Below are 17,248 nucleotides of genomic sequence, written 5' to 3'. Positions count from 1 at the left end.
TAATATGAGCGTAATCAGACACCCCAATATCAATGTAAAGCAAGGGATAAATCTTCAAGACAGATGATGAACACAACATAAGTCAGATATTTTCACAATATTAGCCACCTGCATACTTACCTTCAGAATAAATCAAATGACAGGTAATGAAGACCATCTATTTGCTCTATAACATTATCAATAATCTGAAATTGAGACTCTCGGATTGATCTTTAAGGTGTTATCTGCATACCGAGTCTCCGGAGAGGGGTGGCATACAAATCCAATAAATAAATAAATAAATAAATAAATAAATAAATACTTTGAAAAGGATACGCTGACTTTGCTCAGAGATCGCAAGAGCACAAACCTCGTAACTCTTAGCTGCTCTGTCCCACAAAACAAGGTGTAGACGGCTGAGTATTTCGGGAGGCAGCTGCTTTCCTATGCTCTGCGCTAGGAAGATAAATTTCAGAATTTCACTAATTCTACAAATCTGAAGAATGTCTACATGTCTAACTATATTGAGACCTAGGACCATCAATGACACCTAGCAGTACTAAGCAAGGTTTTACCGAAAAGCTCAAAATATTGCTACTAAAATTTCCAGTGGACTTTTTGAATCATAGTTAAAGGTTGAACAATTTAAAGACAAGCTTACATTAATATTAATCTTTGTTATATAAAGTAACACAATTTTAATCAGCATGAAGTTATAATTGCTGGATTTCTTAGCTGAAAATTTCAAGCAAAACAGATATTTTTATACCCTGCCAATTGCTCCCAACCTTTTCTACCCTAGCAGCATAATTAAAAGCTGGAGACAGACCTGCAATGGCCTCTTCAATCATTCCCTTGGCAAGTGGCTCCTGCGTCCTCTGTAACAGGAGTTCGATCCGAAAGAGAAGGACCCGGCCAGCATCCGAGGGTCTTTCAAACAGCTGAGAGGCTGATTTCAAAAACTCAAATCCAATGGCTTCCCTGAATGTACATGAAAAAGAGGTTGGGCATTTTGACACGGGGTAAAGCTGAGAGAATTCATATGTATTTAATTCTCAGTAACAGAAACCTGACTCTTCACTGTGTTCTTCTTCCAGAACAGTCATTAAGACACAGATTTCCATATCAAAAGCTTAGTGGAGCACTCTGACAGGAATCAAATTGCATGTCTGTGCGCAGTACCTACAATGGTGTAATCGAACTAATTGTAGGCCTCTGGCTGAAAATGCTGCTTCCCCAAATGTCTCTCTTCAAATCAATCTGAGTTTCGAAATGAAGGATTAATCACTGCCCCTTTGTTTCCAGCGTTCCCACTCAGCCGATGCACCTGCACCTATTGCCCACCTCCTGCCACTCAGCAACTCTGGCACTCTCTATTTAATTCACCTCCTTCCATTGCAAGATAATAAATCATAGAAACAAGCTGTAGAAAATTGAAGTTTGTTAAAAAACACACACAAAGAAAATCCATTAGGTCAATGTCCTTAATATTATATTCTAAAATACTATTATGACAGGCACAGTTGCCTAACTGTGTCCAGGGGCCCCTTCCGTCTTTATACCTCTCGTGTCCAAGAAGCAATTTCGCAGCGTCCAGACAGATCTCCAGAGAAACCTCGTGCTGCAGGAGTTCAGTGACAGCTGGAAAGCAGCAACCGCAAGGTTAACATGTTCACGAAAAGGGGGTGTGTGGGGGGTGGGGGGCGGGAAGTGCAAATATTTTGTCTCACACAAGACTGACCAAATTACCAATGGTCTGCACAGACAGATGAAGCTCACCAGGATAATTTACATTGCTATGCAATAGGAAAATGAATATACCCCATAATCTTTGCTTGTAAAAAGAAGGAAAGGCAGAATTCACGTGAGAAAATGTGGACACTATATTTGTAAAACTCTTAAGGGCTCCTGCATTAGTTTAAAGTTCCTGTTTAGAACCAGAATAATACATCAGCTTAATTTTAACCTGCACAAGTTAAAATGAAACTGCTATCTATCAAATTTGGATAGCTTCCATGGTGGATAACCATCTGGGGATTGTTGTGTAATATTTCCTTTTAATTTCATACCAAGTTTTTAAGAAGGATTTTCTAATCAGATGCTTATTAAAAAATGGCTTGTGTTTTTATTTCGTCTTTCCAGAGATGGGCATGCCAACCCATCTGTAGGTCATGGCCCTCCAGTATCAGGATTCTTTTGTTGAAAGATTAATCCAGTCTTTTATCCATATTAGACTAGCAGCTTTATAGTATAATTTTAGGTCCGGGAGTCTATTTTTACTATCCTGAAGGTATGAAAATTTGATTATTAATAGGAGTGATTTGAAAAAGACAAAGAAATTTTGATTACTGCAATTCTGCCTAGTATTGATAATTGTAGATCCCCCCCACTTTTCCAGATTTATTTTGGTTTCCTGTGCGAGTTTTTAGTAATTGTCTTTCTTGATGGATAGAATCTTGTAAGATATAGTTAGTCCCAAATATTTAGTCTTTTTGGTAGTTTGGAGATTTGTGACATCTTCTAATTTCTTAATTTGCTTCAGAGTCATATTGTTTGTCATGAGCTTTGTTTTTTGTTTATTAATTTTTAATCCTGAAAAGTCACCAAATCACTCTATTTCTCCGAGTAGTTCGGGGCCTGAGCTTATAGGGTCTTCCAAGAAGAATACTACGTCATCTGCATATGCCTGCAATTTGTATTCTTCATCCTTTATTTTAATTCCTTTTATTTCTTTATTATTTCGTATTTTATTTAATAATAGTTCTTGTGTTAATATAAATAGGACAGGTGACATTGGACAACCCTGGCGTACCCCTTTTTCTATGGGAAATAGATTTCTCATGTCACTGTTTATTATCGCCCTGGCTGACTGAAGGGTATATGTGTTCTGAATTACATTTTCGAATTTATTGCTGAATTTTAGTTCTCTGATTAATTCTAATAAGTATTGCCAGCTGACGTTATCAAATGCTATCTGCGTATCCAGGAAGGCGAGAGCTACCTGCCTTCCTGGGTGCGCTTCACACTACTCCAGGATGTCTAATACTGTTCTGGTACAACATGACATTTGTCTAAGTGGTAAAAAAGTGGTGTTGATAATTTTATTTAGAATTTTTTTGGTTCTTTCAGCTAGTATCTTGTAGTCTGCGTTCAGCAGCGATATTGGTCTGTAATTTTGTATTTTATATTTATCTAGTCCTTCTTTCAGAATTACTGTTATATAGGACTCTCTCCATGAGTCTGGGATTTTTGCCTGTTCTAATGTTTTGTTGTATATTTCCAATAGGATGGGTTCGAATGTTCCATTATTCTTTTTATAAAATTCTCCTGGGAAGCCATCCGGGCCTGGAGATTTGTTGCTTTTTTGTTTTTTCAGGGCTTGTTGGATTTCCTGAATAGTTATTTTGTCATTTAGCATTTGTTTACCTTTTCTAATATCTTCATCCGAGGCATCACCTTTCAAGAGAATTTTAATTTTTAAGTAAAAACCAGCTGGGTGTAAATTCTCCTGTAAATGGAAACATCGAGGTATTACTTGACACCCAAAGTATTTCAATCAGATTCGAGATATTTTTAACTAGCTGTTAAATAGTACAGCCTATTCACAAAGAACACCAAAAATTTTCATGAGTATTCTCTGTAATGTATCTTCTGGAAAAATCTTAAATATCCTTAGCTACCTGCTATTGTCAGATTACCAGTTCATAATTATTGTTCTTATTAGATTGATATCTCATCTTTTTTTTGTTTTTAGAAGCTCAGGATGTTGAACCCAGTTCTTTTCCCATTTTCCCAGCGATAGAATTCCAGAGGGTAGATTGCCTTGATCCAAAGATACCAGGGAACTACCAATATAATGGATGGGCTTGAACCACAGCTAAACACTACATGGTGCTTAATCTTCCATTTAAACGCCTCAAAAATCTTTTACCTCAGAAGCCTCATATCTAAGGGAATTAAAAAGTTATCTTAACAAATCCCAGAGACCTCAAACTATTGTTCTCATTTTAAATAGCTTTCAATTAGCAATAATCGCACCTTGGATAAACCTCATTGGCTACGATTCTGCCACTGTGCAAAACATTTTATTCTTTTTAACATCATTTTGACTTAAAAAAAACCCATTAGGACAAACAAACTACACTGACCTTGATTTTATCAGATGCATAGAGATGAACTGAGATGGATATGTATGTATATTCTGCATACATAAATCAGTAGTGGACTTCAGATCCTTAAACAACAGGTTCACTGCCCCGTTGCTGGGTGAATGAGGCCTAGTCAGCTGCCTGCACCATGGTGGGAAAAGGGGGGGGGGCTTTTTTGCCCTCCCCAGGCTCTGGAGGCTTTCCTCAAGCCTCTGGGGGGGCAAAAACTGCTTCCCCTGGGCTCCAGAGGCCGGAAATGAGCCCGTTTCCAGCTTTCCGGACCTTTTTTTCACCCTCTCAAAGACTCAGGTGAAAATGGTCCCCGCCAGCCCCATAGATCCTCTAGAGGCCCAAAACAGGCCTGTTTTTTGCCCTCCCCAGGCTCCGGAGGCTTTCCTTGAGCCTCCAGGAGGGCAAAAACAGCTTCCCTCAGATTCAAGAGGCCCTCCAGAGGCCAGAAACAGGTCCATTTCTGAACTTCTGGAACCTTCGGGGGGCTCCTTTTTTGCCCTCCCAGACCGTGTGGCTCCTGCACTTACCTGGAATGATGAATGGGCCATGTGGACATTCCTGGGAAAGGTGGGGTGGGGATGGCCAGCCAGGGGTGGCATTTGGGGGTTTGCTGAAGCCCGGCCTTCCATGGCTAGAGGATTGCCCAAAGCTTGCCGAGCCTTCAGGAACCCACCTGACATAAATACTTCACAATTGTATAGCATGCATCTGATGAAGGGGACTGCAATTCACCAAAGCAGATCCATTTTGACAAAAATTTGCCGGAAAAGGCACTACTAGATTCTTTCTCCTTTTTTGTTGCTTTCCTCTACATCCCTATTACCTTGGGAGTCATTCTACTGATTGCAAAACTCTTAACAAGAATTAGCCTAGCCCAGAAATCCACCTCACCTCATTAGCCATGATGATCACCTGGAGAGCTTTCTCTTGATATTGTTTATAATCCCACTCCAAATAGACAGTAGCTAATAATCTTAGCACTTTTGCCTATAAATAAAATAAAACAAAATAAATATTTGGACTGAAAAGGCTGAGAACCGGAGAAGGGCAATAAAGGTCATGTATCAATGGTTCTCACACTGAGAGCAAAAATACTCTCCAGTGGATTACAAACATTGCTCACCTGCATTTCTTTACTGATTGAAGAGTTTTTGTGCATCTTTCCAATTTCATAGCTGAGGCTATTTAATAAAAGAAAGAAACAGGGTGGATTCACTGACTATGGAAGGGAAAAGAAAACACACCTGACAAACAAAAACCTGCCCTAAATATGCATTCACAAAGAAGACCCCAAGGACGCCAATGTCTCAGCACTGGAGAGCAGTGGTTCCCAAAGTGGACGGTACTGCCCTCTGGGGGATGGGGGATGACAGGGGGGGGGGTGCTAAGAGGCAAGGGGGTTCACGGGGGGGGGGGGGAGGGGGCGCTAAGAGGCCATGTGGAAAGCAGGAAAGCCAGTTGGAAGACTGGAAAAGGCACGGGTGTTTCTCATGTCTATTCACACATTCAAGGACACCCTCACTTTCTCTCATCCAGATATACTTGCACACGTGGAACCATTTTATAAGCCATAAACTTATAAACTTATGTCAGGAATCCAATGTCTTGAGAGTTGATGAGTAATTTGGAATTTTAGCAGCATCTCATAGCTGCTGTCACAAAATATTTGCCTTGAGGGAAGTTACTTTCTATTGCAGGAGGAGAGAGAGAGAGAGAGAGAGACAGAAAGAAAGAAAAAAAAGAAAGAAAGGAGGGAGGGAGGGAAAGAAAGATGGTAGGAAGAAAGACAGAAAGAAAGAAAAAGAAAGGGGGAAGGGAAGGAAGAAAGCAAGCAAGCCTTATGACCACAATTGAGCCCAACATTTTGGTTGCTAAGCAAGAGCGTTGTTAAATGACTTTTACCGCATGAACAAGCCACTCCCACCTGAATAAGGTAGGAGTTGGGGATACTGAGGCACCACGGGGGTGATGGACTGAAAAAGTTTGGGAGCCACTGTGCAGAGTATTTATTTTGCAATGTTATTATTTGACATGTACAACATCTTAAGCACTTAAGAAATTATACTAATTTCTTACTAAAGAAATTAGCTATGAAAGGAATAGAACGCAGAGTAGATGAGGGGCAGGATATAGAGGCCTACAGGCATACATCTATCTATACCATACACTGCAGTTACCATTACAAAACAGTCTTCTTTGTCCAATAACCAGGACAGAACGGGTTTTTTTGGCAAATAAACCCCCTAATTTGCTACTTTAAAGTCAACATGCATGTATTATGCAGGCACTTGGAGAGACTGTGCAACAGTTTTTTCTCTTTAATCCAGAAATAAATCATATGTACAAAGCCTGTTTAAATGGCACCTTATTATAATTAAATTGCATCTGCAAATTTACATAACCGAACAGTGATGACTGCTTTATTTGAGAAAAAGAAAGCTGGAGTTAAGGGAGTTCTGAAAGAAACAACAACCAGTTTCTACTGCTTCTTTTTCTGGCATCTGACCACCTGGGCCTTTCAAATGCACTTATAAAATTACTTTAGCTTTGACTACCTCTGCAGCTGGAAGAATCTCTAAATCACCAGACAGGACCAGATCCCTCATTCTGATAAACGCTTGTTTTGAATCCCAGTGGCTACACATTGGGCAGAGTTGGACATCTTATTTATTGCGTATCAAAATATTACCTTAGCTAAAAGTAACAGAGTCAAATTACCTGAGCCAGAAGGAGCTCTGCTCATATTTCTTGAATTCGTACGTTTCTACGCCAAAGTTATAGCACAGCAGGGAAAGGTAACAAGCCTGTAAATTGAATTAGAGTAATTTATATCATAGTTTGGTAATTGCCGTTTTTAAAAATTTGAGAATTAGCCACGTTCATTTTTTCATAGCTCTGAAGGACCAGGGCAGCACAACAGAATAAAAAAGCATTTAAGATCTAATCGCTGACCTCCTTTGGCAGTCTCGTCAGGATGTCTTTGCACCGCTGAATACACGTAACCGCTTTCTGGAAGTCTTCTAAAGCAACTGCCTGAGAAAGCAACATGAAATGCTAATGAACTGCTTGGATGGCACATGGGTTTCTTTTAATTTTTAAAAATTCAATAAAATTTTGCATTAGAAGGGTGCTCACAAAATGATAGATCAGATTTAATAGCAATATGGGAGGCAGCAATCCAATGAACTGAAGGATATAGTTAATAATATAGTTAAAGAATGTTACTTATTGCAATATTGTTACTGAATAATAACAATATGGATAAAATCCACTTGTTGCCCTCATGCTGCTACAATTAATTGAATTATTTTTCAAACATACAGATTCAGCCTGGTAAGACAGAACTTTGAATATTTCTTTCTGTACGTCAGCTTTGTGCATATTCGCCTCAGCCTCATTGCTGCAGCCCTTGTTCAGCTGATCATAAAGTTTCTCTAGATCCTGTAAAATAAAGCAGACGATGAGCTTAAAATACATGCAGCCACTATTATGTCACATACTGAGAACTTACAAACATTAGAAAGCCTCAACGTACGTGCAGGGCAATGTCAAGGAATGGATTGCCAAGGGCAGGTTTTCCAACATCCACCCAACCTTTTCCAGTCTTCATTAACATCTGGATCATAAAAGACATGTGCAGATTTAAAAGAAGTCAGAAATATTTGCAAATCCAGCAACGAGATATGTTTCATGTAACCTTTCAGAGACTTTTATAATGTGGCTGCTTTAGGCACAATAACCATCATCAATTACTACCAGTATTTAAGGTAAGAATATACATCATGCAATTCTATTTCTATATCACTTCTCAGCTATCGTAGTTTGTTTAAATCTTTGGCTTGCAACAAGCTAAAACTCAATTTTTCTTGGACACAACATTTGGAATGTATTAAAAAGCAATATTCTTCTAATGTTCTTGAACCTTATCAACTCTTTAGCATTTCAGGAAACAGAAGACAAATATAAAGAATATAAGGATATAGACAATATTACCAAAATTTGCCTTCGTATCATCTCTTCGTTTGCATCACTTACTTCACAAATCATCATCAGGTTGCAAGCTACATGGCGTACTAGATAAATATGCAAAAACATTAACTATTTCAGTGCTCAGGGAAGATATAGAGAATGAGAAAACAAATATTTGTGACACAGAATAAATGCAAGATAGGCATAAACAGTACGAAGGGAAACAAATTTGCTGTGCTCACTTCACCGTTTCCATTTGTTCCAACTCATTCAATGCAGCATCAACTTCAGGGGGAAAAGCAAACCCTAATGTCAGTCTCTGCCTCTGCCTCCCCTTAGTGCTGACATTAGAAACAAATTATTTTTTCTATTGCAAACACTGTGATTTAATGTAGCACAGAAAGGTAGAAAACATCAATAGATTTTCAAGAAGGTAAGGATATTCACGAGAAATTATGCAAGAAGCTAAACAGAAAATATTTTACTCATTTTAGCAAATCAGAACATTCTTGCTGTGATTTATGGCTGTGAATTCGAACTGACATTTAACTCTTTGAATATCAGTGATACCAGGGACTGTTTTTTTGGTCACAGTCCAATTCCATAAGTTAACTGCACTTTCCTCAACCTGTAGGGGGAAAAAAACAAGGATAAACATGGAAAGCCCTTAAAATTCATAGAAATCATTTAAGTATAAATAAAACAGCCAAAAGGTTAAAGCTAGGCAGTGATTATTTAATTTAATCATAGGAGATTTGGAATCCCAGGAAAATGTAGAAAGGAAAAAGAGGAGCTACTACCAGTAGCTATCGCTTTGCTAGAGGGACAAAAAAGCAGAGGTAGGCAGAAGATGGCCTGGCAGGTGCTGTTAGGTCACTGGCAAGTCTGTGAGGGGTCAACAAGTGTCATTGACCAAGAGCAGTTGAACCGCCTCTCTTCACTCTTTGCTCAATTATGCTGAGAGAAAGACTTGGGCCAATGCACAGTAACTATTCTACATCTTTGGAGATACAGTATGTAGAAGAACATAATATTAACTAAAAATCAAATGTTTCTAATATGGATTTTTTGGGGGATGGGCTTCCCTAATTTTTCAACCTGTTGCCTTTAATGACTCTTGCTCCCCCCCCCCCCCCCCTTTCTCTACCTGGGCTTTCTGATTCACTTTCCAATTTTCTTTATTTGTACTTTCTATCTTGCTGAACAGCTTCTCAATACTGTCTGCTATATCAAATGATGTCTCTCGGCCCATCAATTTTTGAATCAACTCTGAAAGATATAATAACATTAGAATAAAAATAAGAGGCAGCAAATTGTTTTCAAGTCAGACAACTTAATTCCCCCCCCCCTCATTCCAGTAGGTAAATAAAATGCCAGAGCTCAAGGATGTCAGTTGATGGGATTTAAATAAGAGTTCCCTTAAGGGTTAAGCAATCCTAAAGGGTTCTCTTTAGGATTCAGCTTCATACTGAGTCAAGAGGGCAGTAGTGCAGTGGGCAGTGACGGTCAGGAAAGAGGCCCTTATCCAGTAGTGAAATGTAATCCCCCCCCCCCCCCACTGGTTCTGTGAGCGTGGTTTGGTGGAGTGATATAACTCGGTGGGCATGCCCAGTTTTTAGATTTGGTTTTTTTTTTTAGCATTTTTAACCAAAAAAGTTTTTAAAAAAGTTCCGACAAACAGCTGGTATTTTCCCCCAGGTTACAGGCTAGCAGCCTCTCAAGAAGGTAACCCCACCCCCTACAAGTCTTGCAGGTGGGGTCAGCTCCACAGAGGAGCCTGCTGGGAATCTCCAGCTCTTCCCTCGGCAGCCTCCCGGGCTCTGCCCTGCTCTTTTGCTCTCACCCACTGCATTCCTGGGAGAAACATCCAAGGCAAAAGCAGCGCTGGCGAGGTCGACGTGTTCTGTCCTGCGGAACGGAGTCTCTCAAACACTAGGACCTGGCCACAGTGCTTCAGGGCAAGGGGCCATTGCCATCGATGCTGCTGCTTCCTCCGAGCCTCCCTGTGTGTGGGTGGGCGGTTCAAATTATGTCACCAAGCCCAGACCCTTTCCCCGTGTCCAAGGAAGGAGACGCAAGCTTCTTTTTCGGGATGGTCCCTCAGGCCGGATCCGTGTTGGACTTGCCCAAAAGGCGAGTGAGACTCGCCATGTCCCTCTGAAGTGGCTCCTCGGACGAGCACAGGGGGTCTTCCTCTCCCCTCACCCCCCAGGGTTGGCCTTACCTTCTGCTGCTGCTGTTATGGGGCTAAGCCTGAGAGCAGCGGCAGCAGTAGCAATGCCACCGTTCTGGGACAGCAAACGGATGTCCAGGGGCTGCTGCCCATGCACACCACATTGGACTGTTGGTGTTCCGCATGATGCCATCAGGCTGGCCAGGATAGGGCCAGAGCGCAGGCCCCGTGCACTGGGGAGGGAGGTGAGCGGGTGGCAGGTGGAAGCAGGCAGCAGAGAACCCTGGGACATCCGCTTGTAGGATGAGCAAGCGGTGACTGGGGGACTGGTTCGGGGTGTGTGTGTGTGTGTCCATCCATCCATTGCTACTGGTTCAGCGAACCACTGGCAGCCACTGCTACCGGTAGGCCAAAGTGGTAGCAGTGGCTCTGTTAAAAAGTGCTATTGCTAACATGTTGTAAGCTGCCCTGAGTCTAAGGAGAAGGGCGGCATTAAAAAATCGAATATATAAAATAAATTTCCGCCCTGACCCTATCCACGTCTGATCAAACCTAACCACGACCCTTAAGCAGGTGATGCCATCTCCTTAAGCAGCCAGGTGCCGCCTACTATGTCAGTGGCCTTCTCCTGTATTTCCCAGCAGCATTGGGGAAGATTACAAGAGGCTGTCCTTCTTTTGGAAGTTTAGACCTGTAAAATAATCATACAACATTCTCTTAACACGCTGTCAACAAGGTTGGGTGGGATAGTGGTGCTGACACACTCCAACTCAGATCTACAGACTCAAACTGTCAGAGCAGAATCAGAAATCTCTTTGAAACAGCAGGTTTGAAAGAACCTGCAGAGAGAGGAGTCGATTATACCCCTAAAGTTAAATAATGAGGACCCGGATTGTGGGGGCCATAGGCTGGCTCTGTTAAAAAGGGCTATTGCTAACATGTTGTAAGCCGCCCTGAGTCTAAGGAGAAGGGCGGCATAAAAATCGAATAAATAAATAAATATATTTCATTGCTGTATGCAAAAGTTACCTCTTATTTTCAGACTGTCACTTTCATCTTCCATTTCTGCTATGTAGAATAATAGGCCCTTGAAAAGAAGGTTTTTAACAATGTTAGTTGTTCTAGTTTATATCTTATTTTCCCACCATATTCTTCCTGCTTTGAGCATCCTCCAGCCTTTGCTTCATTGATAGAGCTGCAAGGTGGACCAGCTTTCTGCTGACCCAGCGAAGGCTCTTTGGGGGGTGCTTGGTGGACATGAAAAAGGAAGCACTATGTCCATTTCTTGCCCTTTTGCAGCCCCTTTCTGGCCAGCCAAATAGTACTTTACTTTTACTTTGTTAGTTGCTGCTGAATATTCTTCATAACCTGCTTAGCAAATCTGTCTTGAGCAAACCCTATGGTGCCCTGCCTCTCTGGGAGCCCCCTGAGGATGGACACAATGCCTCCTCCTTCTTACTGAAGGGCCCCAACTTGACTTTAATTTCTAATAGCCAAGTGACTATTAGGTGACCTGAAGGGAAGAAATAGTTAACCACTAAAACCCAGGCAAGAACGCTTCTGAGAATGTACTGCCATAGAAGCTCACTCAACTTTTCTTTGGGGAACAAACTTTATAATCATATTTGCTAGGAGGCCTCATTAGGAAAAAAAAAACCACAAGAATGAGTCTGGTAACCATTTTATATCAGAAACGGCCCGGATTCACCTTTTCTGACTAGCCAAATTGATTAAAAGGTGTGAATTTTCATCAGCTGCAGATTAATCGGCACCAAGTCCCTAGAAATATTCTCAGCTTTTAATCAAATTCTTCCTCGTGTTTGGCTACTCTAGGCCAGTGTTTTTCAATCTTGGAAATTTTAAGAGGCGTGGACTTCAACTCCCAGAATGCCCCAGCTGGGGGGGGAGTTCTGGGAGTTGAAAAAATTGGTTGTGCTTCTGCCACTGCACCTGGTGAAGCTAAAAGTAGCCTTTCAAATCCAGGCTTCTCCTGAAAGAAGAGACCGTGACTGACAGAAGTCCGCCTGCCAGAGGCCGAGAAAATGGATGCCCGGTTTTCCCGCCCAAGCGTCGCCCCTCCGCCTTTTCCTCAGTCTTCTTCTGCGCAAAGCATGGCGGGAATGTCGAGGCCGAACCACAATCCCCAGCAACCCTAGCGGCGAAGTCACGAGGGCGGCCGACGAGGCAGCCCAGGGAAGGGGAGGGCTCTTGTGAGCGACAGGCGCTGGAGCCAATTGCCAGTCGGTGGGCCGAGTTGGCGAGTCTGAGGCCGCCCGGCTCGCCGCTCAAGATGTCGGGCCTCCTCGGCAGCACCCTGAAGATGCTCACCAGCGACTCGTACTGCGGCCTGAGCGACTACCTGGAGCAGTCCTATAAGGTGCGTGGGAGCGCTCGCTGGGCAGGAGCCCCTGGCCGGCACCCGGAGGGAACCGCGGGCTCGTGGGAAGGGGCTGGCTGGGCCTTCGTCCAGGCGGGAGGGGGAGAGCCACCGCCACCACCTAATAATAGAAGTAATAACCATAATATTTCAACAATACAACGCAGCAGACGAGATCGCTATGCTGGATAGAGATCTGGTTTGCTGTTTTGTATTGTGACAACAACAATAACAATAATAATAATAATATTTCAACAATACAACACAGCAAACCAGATCTCTATCCAGCATAGTGATCTTGTTGGGCTGTGTTGTATTGTTGAAATGTTGTTGTTATTACTATTATCATTATTTCAACAATACAACACAGCAAACGAGATCACTGCTGGATAATGTTCTCGTTTGCTGTGTTGTATTGTTGAAATAACAACAACAACAACAACAATAATATTTCAACAATACAACACGGCAAAGGAGATCACTATCCAGCATAAGGATCTCCTTTACTGCGTTGTATTGTTGAAATAACAACAACAACAATGGTCAGAGATCTCTTGTTTAGGCCTCCCTGTTTCCTTGCCCCCCACCCCCTTTGCTGGGGGCCTTGGGGGGGGGGTTGGTCCATCTCAGCTGCATTAAGAAACCTGGGCTGCAACTCCAGAATTCCCCAGCGGCAGATGGAAGTCCTGGCTGAGTTCTGGATTCTGGGCTGGCGGTGGCTGATGGGTCCTTTGGGGGTCCTTTGCAGGGAAAGAAGGAGCAGCAGGCGGAAGACCTGAAGAGCTCCTCCACCCTCTACGTGGGCAACCTCTCCTTCTACACCACGGAGGAGCAGATCCATGAACTCTTCTCCAAGTGCGGAGACGTCAAGCGCATCATCATGGGCCTGGACAAGAAGAAGCACACGCCCTGTGGCTTCTGCTTCGTGGAGTATCCTTGCCGGGGCATGGGGGGCCTTGGGGGGGGGGGCTCAGGGAGGGGAGACTGCTGGGGGAGGAGGATGAGGAAGAGAAAAGTCTGGATGGAAAGGCATCAAGGAGAGTCGCAGGAGAAACCTCCTATCTTCCTCCCTGGGACAATTCACCAGTGGGACAGCTTGCCACCAGAAGCTGTGGGCGCTGTAGCACTGGAGGTTTTTAAAGAGAGCCTGCGCAGCCCCTGTCTTGCCTTGAAATTGTAGAGGGTCTCCTGCTGGAGCAGGGGGCTGGACTAGAAGACCTCCAAGGTCCCTTCCAGCTCTATTCTGAATGGAAATGAGGGCAGCTTCTTCCTGTTCATGCCAGTTGCGCCCAGAACAAGGCTGCTCTCCTGCAGGGCAGTGGGCTCGTTCTGCCCTGCAGCCCCTCTTTGTGCCAAGGGAATTGACCCAGGATACTTTTGGCAGAAGGTGCTGGGTTTCTGCCCCTCCTGGGGCTTGTGGTTCCTGTCTGCAGGGCTTGGAAGCTTGTTCTGCATGGCCTGGGTTGCTGTTCTCCGAAGTTGCACCCTGTGACTTGGCGCCTGCAAACCTTTCCTAAAACGATGCTCCAGATACTACACAAAGGCTGAAGCTGAGCACTCCATGCGCTTCATCAATGGGACCCGGCTGGACGACCGTGTTATCCGGACAGACTGGGATGCAGGATTCAAGGAAGGCAGGCAGTATGGACGCGGCCTGTCAGGCGGGCAGGTAAAGGCGGGGGGCTGGGAGGGGGCCGGGCCTTGAGGGGACCCACTTCGCCAAGGGTCCCTTCCTCTGGAGACCACTCTGAGCTGGGAGGCACCTGGGAGTCCGTACGTTTTGCCAGCAGAGATCACACAGCACTTAAAATCCTGCATGGGGTAGAAAAGGGGGGGGGGGGGGGTAGAGAAAATTATTTTCTCTCTTGCACAATACTAGTATGAGGGGCCCCTCCCTCAAGCTCACAGGTAAGAAAGTGAGGACAAAGAAAGGGAGATATTTCTCCACCCAGAGGGTCCGTGGTTGATGGGATTGCCTTCCAGAAGAGGCCGTGACAGCTGTCAGCCTGGAGAACTTCAAGGCAGGATGAGACAGATTCAGGGATGCCGAGTGTATCCATGGTGGTGATTGAAACGGATGTCCATGTGTGGGTTGAGGCAGGCAGGGTTCCCTTGGGTCCCATTTGTTGGGGGTCCAAGGAAAGGGAGGGTTTTGCCTTCTCTTTCGGCTCAAGATCCCCATGGACAATTGGGGGGGGCACTGTGGGACACAGAATGCTGGACTCCATGGCAGTGTTCCCTCTAATTTTTTTGGGGGGTGGGCGGAAAAGTATAGTGTCTGAGCGGCAGTCCCTTTGGGACTGGGCGGCACAGAAATAATAAACAAACAAACAAACAAAAACCCACCCTGTTTTGCCCCAGAGAATTTCAAAATAAAATACTGTACTGTGTGTCTATAACAGTGAGCTCATCATAGGGCAACTCTATCAATATCAAAATGCCACTTAAATAGTTGAGCTAGTTTCAAACTAGATTTTGATTTTCTTTCTCTCTTCCTTACTCCCATTCTTTTTCTTTCTCTTTTCCTTCCTCTCTTTTTTCTCTCTGTTTCTCTCTCTTCCTCTCTCTCTCCTTCCCTCTCACTCTTTCCCTCTCACTCTTTCCCTCTCGGCTTCTGGGCAGGTTTGGAAAACTCTGAGTTGATGATGATTTTTAAGTGAGCGATTGCTCAGTGCTCAGCTTAGAGGGAACTATGCTCCATGGGCTTTGGCCCGATTCAGCATTGGCTCTTCTTGGGTCCTTATGCCTTGCCTGTCATTGGGAGAGGTTTCCTTTTCAGTTGTGTCAATCCCTGGTTTGCACGGATGAAGGCTTCCTCCCTATCTGAGCCTTGAGTGGCCTGAGCCAAGGGGGCTGTGTCCGGCTGCAGAGAGAGCAGGGGAGCAACACCTGCCCATTTCAGGCCAGTTCCAGGCTGAGGGGCTGTCAGAATGTGCTTTGCAAGCTTCTTCCCGAGTGACCGTCCAGGGATGGCTTTTGCAGAGTCCATCCAGAATCGAGGGTGGCTCCTGTTTTGTAAAGCCTGGGATGCAGACGGCTCTGCTGAGGTCAGCTGGACTTTATCTTGGTTTTTTCCCTCTCTTCTCCAGGTAAGAGACGAGTACCGGAAGGATTTTGACGAAGGAAGAGGCGGCTTTGGCAAGATTATCCAGCAACAGTTGCCGAAAATGTAGAGGGGACGTTTAAAAATTTGGATGGAACACAGGGAGGAGAGCTAAGCGAAGCTTGTGTCTCCCTGGACAGCTGGACAGAAGGAGGGAGGGGGAAAGGGCTGGCTCTTCACTTTTTGCCAGGTTGGTCTCAGACTCCGTTCTCTCACCTGCCACTGTGTTTTATGCTCATCCTGGCCTCATTGGGGGGGAGGGAGGGGGGCCTGTGGTGGGGAGAAAGTGAAAGCTTAAAAAGCCATTTCTTATTTCTTTTCACTTCTTCTGCACGTTCTCCTAGTGGTTGTAATGACCCAGGTGTATAAACTGTCCTTAGCGTTTAAGAGGAGAGGAACAAGACTGCAATAAAAACGAAATTGGCCGGAAGAGATGGTGTTCTTGGATGGACTGTTACTTTCTCAGGCAGACCTGTGTAGAGGTGGACGTAGGGTGGAACAGGGCTAGGAAACAACGCAGGGGAGGGAGCCCACAGAAGCAGAGCTCTCCGGCAGGCTTTCCCCTGTGGTTTCATCCAGATGTGGCTGACTGCACCTTCTCAAACGAGAAGCACTCCAGGGCAGGGGTCGCATTCAATTCCCAACAGGCTCTGTAGGCGTGGCCTGGTGGGCGTGGCAGGGGAAAGATACTGCAAAAATCTCCATTCTAGGACCAGCCAGTTCTCCAAAGTGATCCAAATCTCTGCTCCTGGTTCTCCAGAATCTGCTGGGTTTCTGCCCTGGTCCAGGGCAGTTGGCTCAGAGGACCTGCACAGGTTTAGGGGGAAGGGAAAGAGGGGCCCTGCTGTACATATACACAGCTGATGAGGCCGAAATAAGGCCGGAATAGATCTATCCTGGTCTCCCTTAGTTTTCAAATTCAGCAAAAACATGTGACATATACATACATATATGTATATGTGTATGTATGTATGTATGTACAGCTCAAAAATAAAGAAAACAAAGGAAACACTTAAACAACACAATATAACTCCAAATAAATCAAACTTCTGTGAAATCCAACTGTCCACTTAGGAAGCAACCCGGATTGACCATCAATTTCACCTGCTGTTGTGCACATTCAACTTTGTACAGAATATTCAACGAGAATATTTCAGTCATTCATTCAGATCTAGGATGTGTTCTTTGAGTGTTTCCTTTATTTTTTTGAGCAGTTGTATACAGTATATTGTTATTTGTCAGTTATTCAACATCTTTTTTTTGTGTGCAATTCCTAGTTTCTGTAGCGAGATGCCTGCAGGTGTCCTGGGGTTAGCTGACCTAACCGAATTGCTCCCATAGCCGAGAGCTGCCCTTTCCCACCTGCCCTATTTATTTTATTTATTTATCTAATTTCTAACGCTGCCCAACTCCCAAAGGACTCTGGGCGCCTTACAGCAAAAATATTATTTTAAAACAATATACCATGTACAGTTTTTCGGGAAGAG

General features: G+C 44.0%; 2 protein-coding genes and 1 non-coding gene across 3 annotated transcripts in view; 1 reads left to right on the top strand and 2 right to left on the bottom strand.

The window, feature by feature from the left end:
* Positions 1-17,248, bottom strand: part of TEX11 (testis expressed 11) — a 53,961-nt gene that overhangs the window by 9,230 nt on the left and 27,483 nt on the right. Inside the window, exons 4-17 of the mRNA XM_070760045.1 lie at positions 11,311-11,368; positions 9,256-9,377; positions 8,652-8,736; positions 8,133-8,212; positions 7,675-7,755; positions 7,461-7,580; positions 7,092-7,172; positions 6,858-6,943; positions 5,263-5,320; positions 5,031-5,126; positions 3,406-3,487; positions 1,542-1,620; positions 809-960; positions 350-435 (exon numbers count right to left, since the gene is read on the bottom strand). Of these exons, the coding sequence (XP_070616146.1) occupies positions 350-435; positions 809-960; positions 1,542-1,620; positions 3,406-3,487; positions 5,031-5,126; positions 5,263-5,320; positions 6,858-6,943; positions 7,092-7,172; positions 7,461-7,580; positions 7,675-7,755; positions 8,133-8,212; positions 8,652-8,736; positions 9,256-9,377; positions 11,311-11,344 (1,242 nt within the window). The 5' untranslated portion in view covers positions 11,345-11,368. The remainder of the gene's footprint in view (positions 1-349; positions 436-808; positions 961-1,541; positions 1,621-3,405; positions 3,488-5,030; positions 5,127-5,262; positions 5,321-6,857; positions 6,944-7,091; positions 7,173-7,460; positions 7,581-7,674; positions 7,756-8,132; positions 8,213-8,651; positions 8,737-9,255; positions 9,378-11,310; positions 11,369-17,248) is intronic.
* LOC139171721 (U4 spliceosomal RNA) lies at positions 3,918-4,062 on the bottom strand. Its single transcript, XR_011559780.1, has one exon. It is a non-coding gene; the product is annotated as a U4 spliceosomal RNA (small nuclear RNA).
* NCBP2 (nuclear cap binding protein subunit 2) lies at positions 12,512-16,191 on the top strand. The gene is made up of 4 exons (XM_070760043.1): positions 12,512-12,658; positions 13,407-13,588; positions 14,189-14,327; positions 15,748-16,191. The coding sequence occupies exons 1-4, from the start codon at positions 12,572-12,574 to the stop codon at positions 15,829-15,831; spliced, it is 492 nt and encodes a 163-aa protein (XP_070616144.1). The 5' UTR covers positions 12,512-12,571; the 3' UTR covers positions 15,832-16,191.

The sequence above is a fragment of the Erythrolamprus reginae genome, chromosome 8 (assembly GCF_031021105.1).
Source record: "Erythrolamprus reginae isolate rEryReg1 chromosome 8, rEryReg1.hap1, whole genome shotgun sequence".
NCBI lineage: Eukaryota > Metazoa > Chordata > Lepidosauria > Squamata > Dipsadidae > Erythrolamprus > Erythrolamprus reginae.
This window is presented reverse-complemented; position numbering and strand designations above follow the sequence as displayed.

What these genes read in the sequence shown, in the direction of transcription:
- NCBP2 (XM_070760043.1), top strand. Translation starts at nt 12,572, where the DNA reads ATGTCGGGCCTCCTCGGCAGCACCCTGAAGATGCTCACCAGCGACTCG. An exon ending in ACCTGGAGCAGTCCTATAAG is followed by an intron (nt 12,659 to 13,406) that starts GTGCGTGGGAGC and finishes GGTCCTTTGCAG; the next exon opens with GGAAAGAAGGAGCAGCAGGC. An exon ending in TGTGGCTTCTGCTTCGTGGA is followed by an intron (nt 13,589 to 14,188) that starts GTATCCTTGCCG and finishes ACGATGCTCCAG; the next exon opens with ATACTACACAAAGGCTGAAG.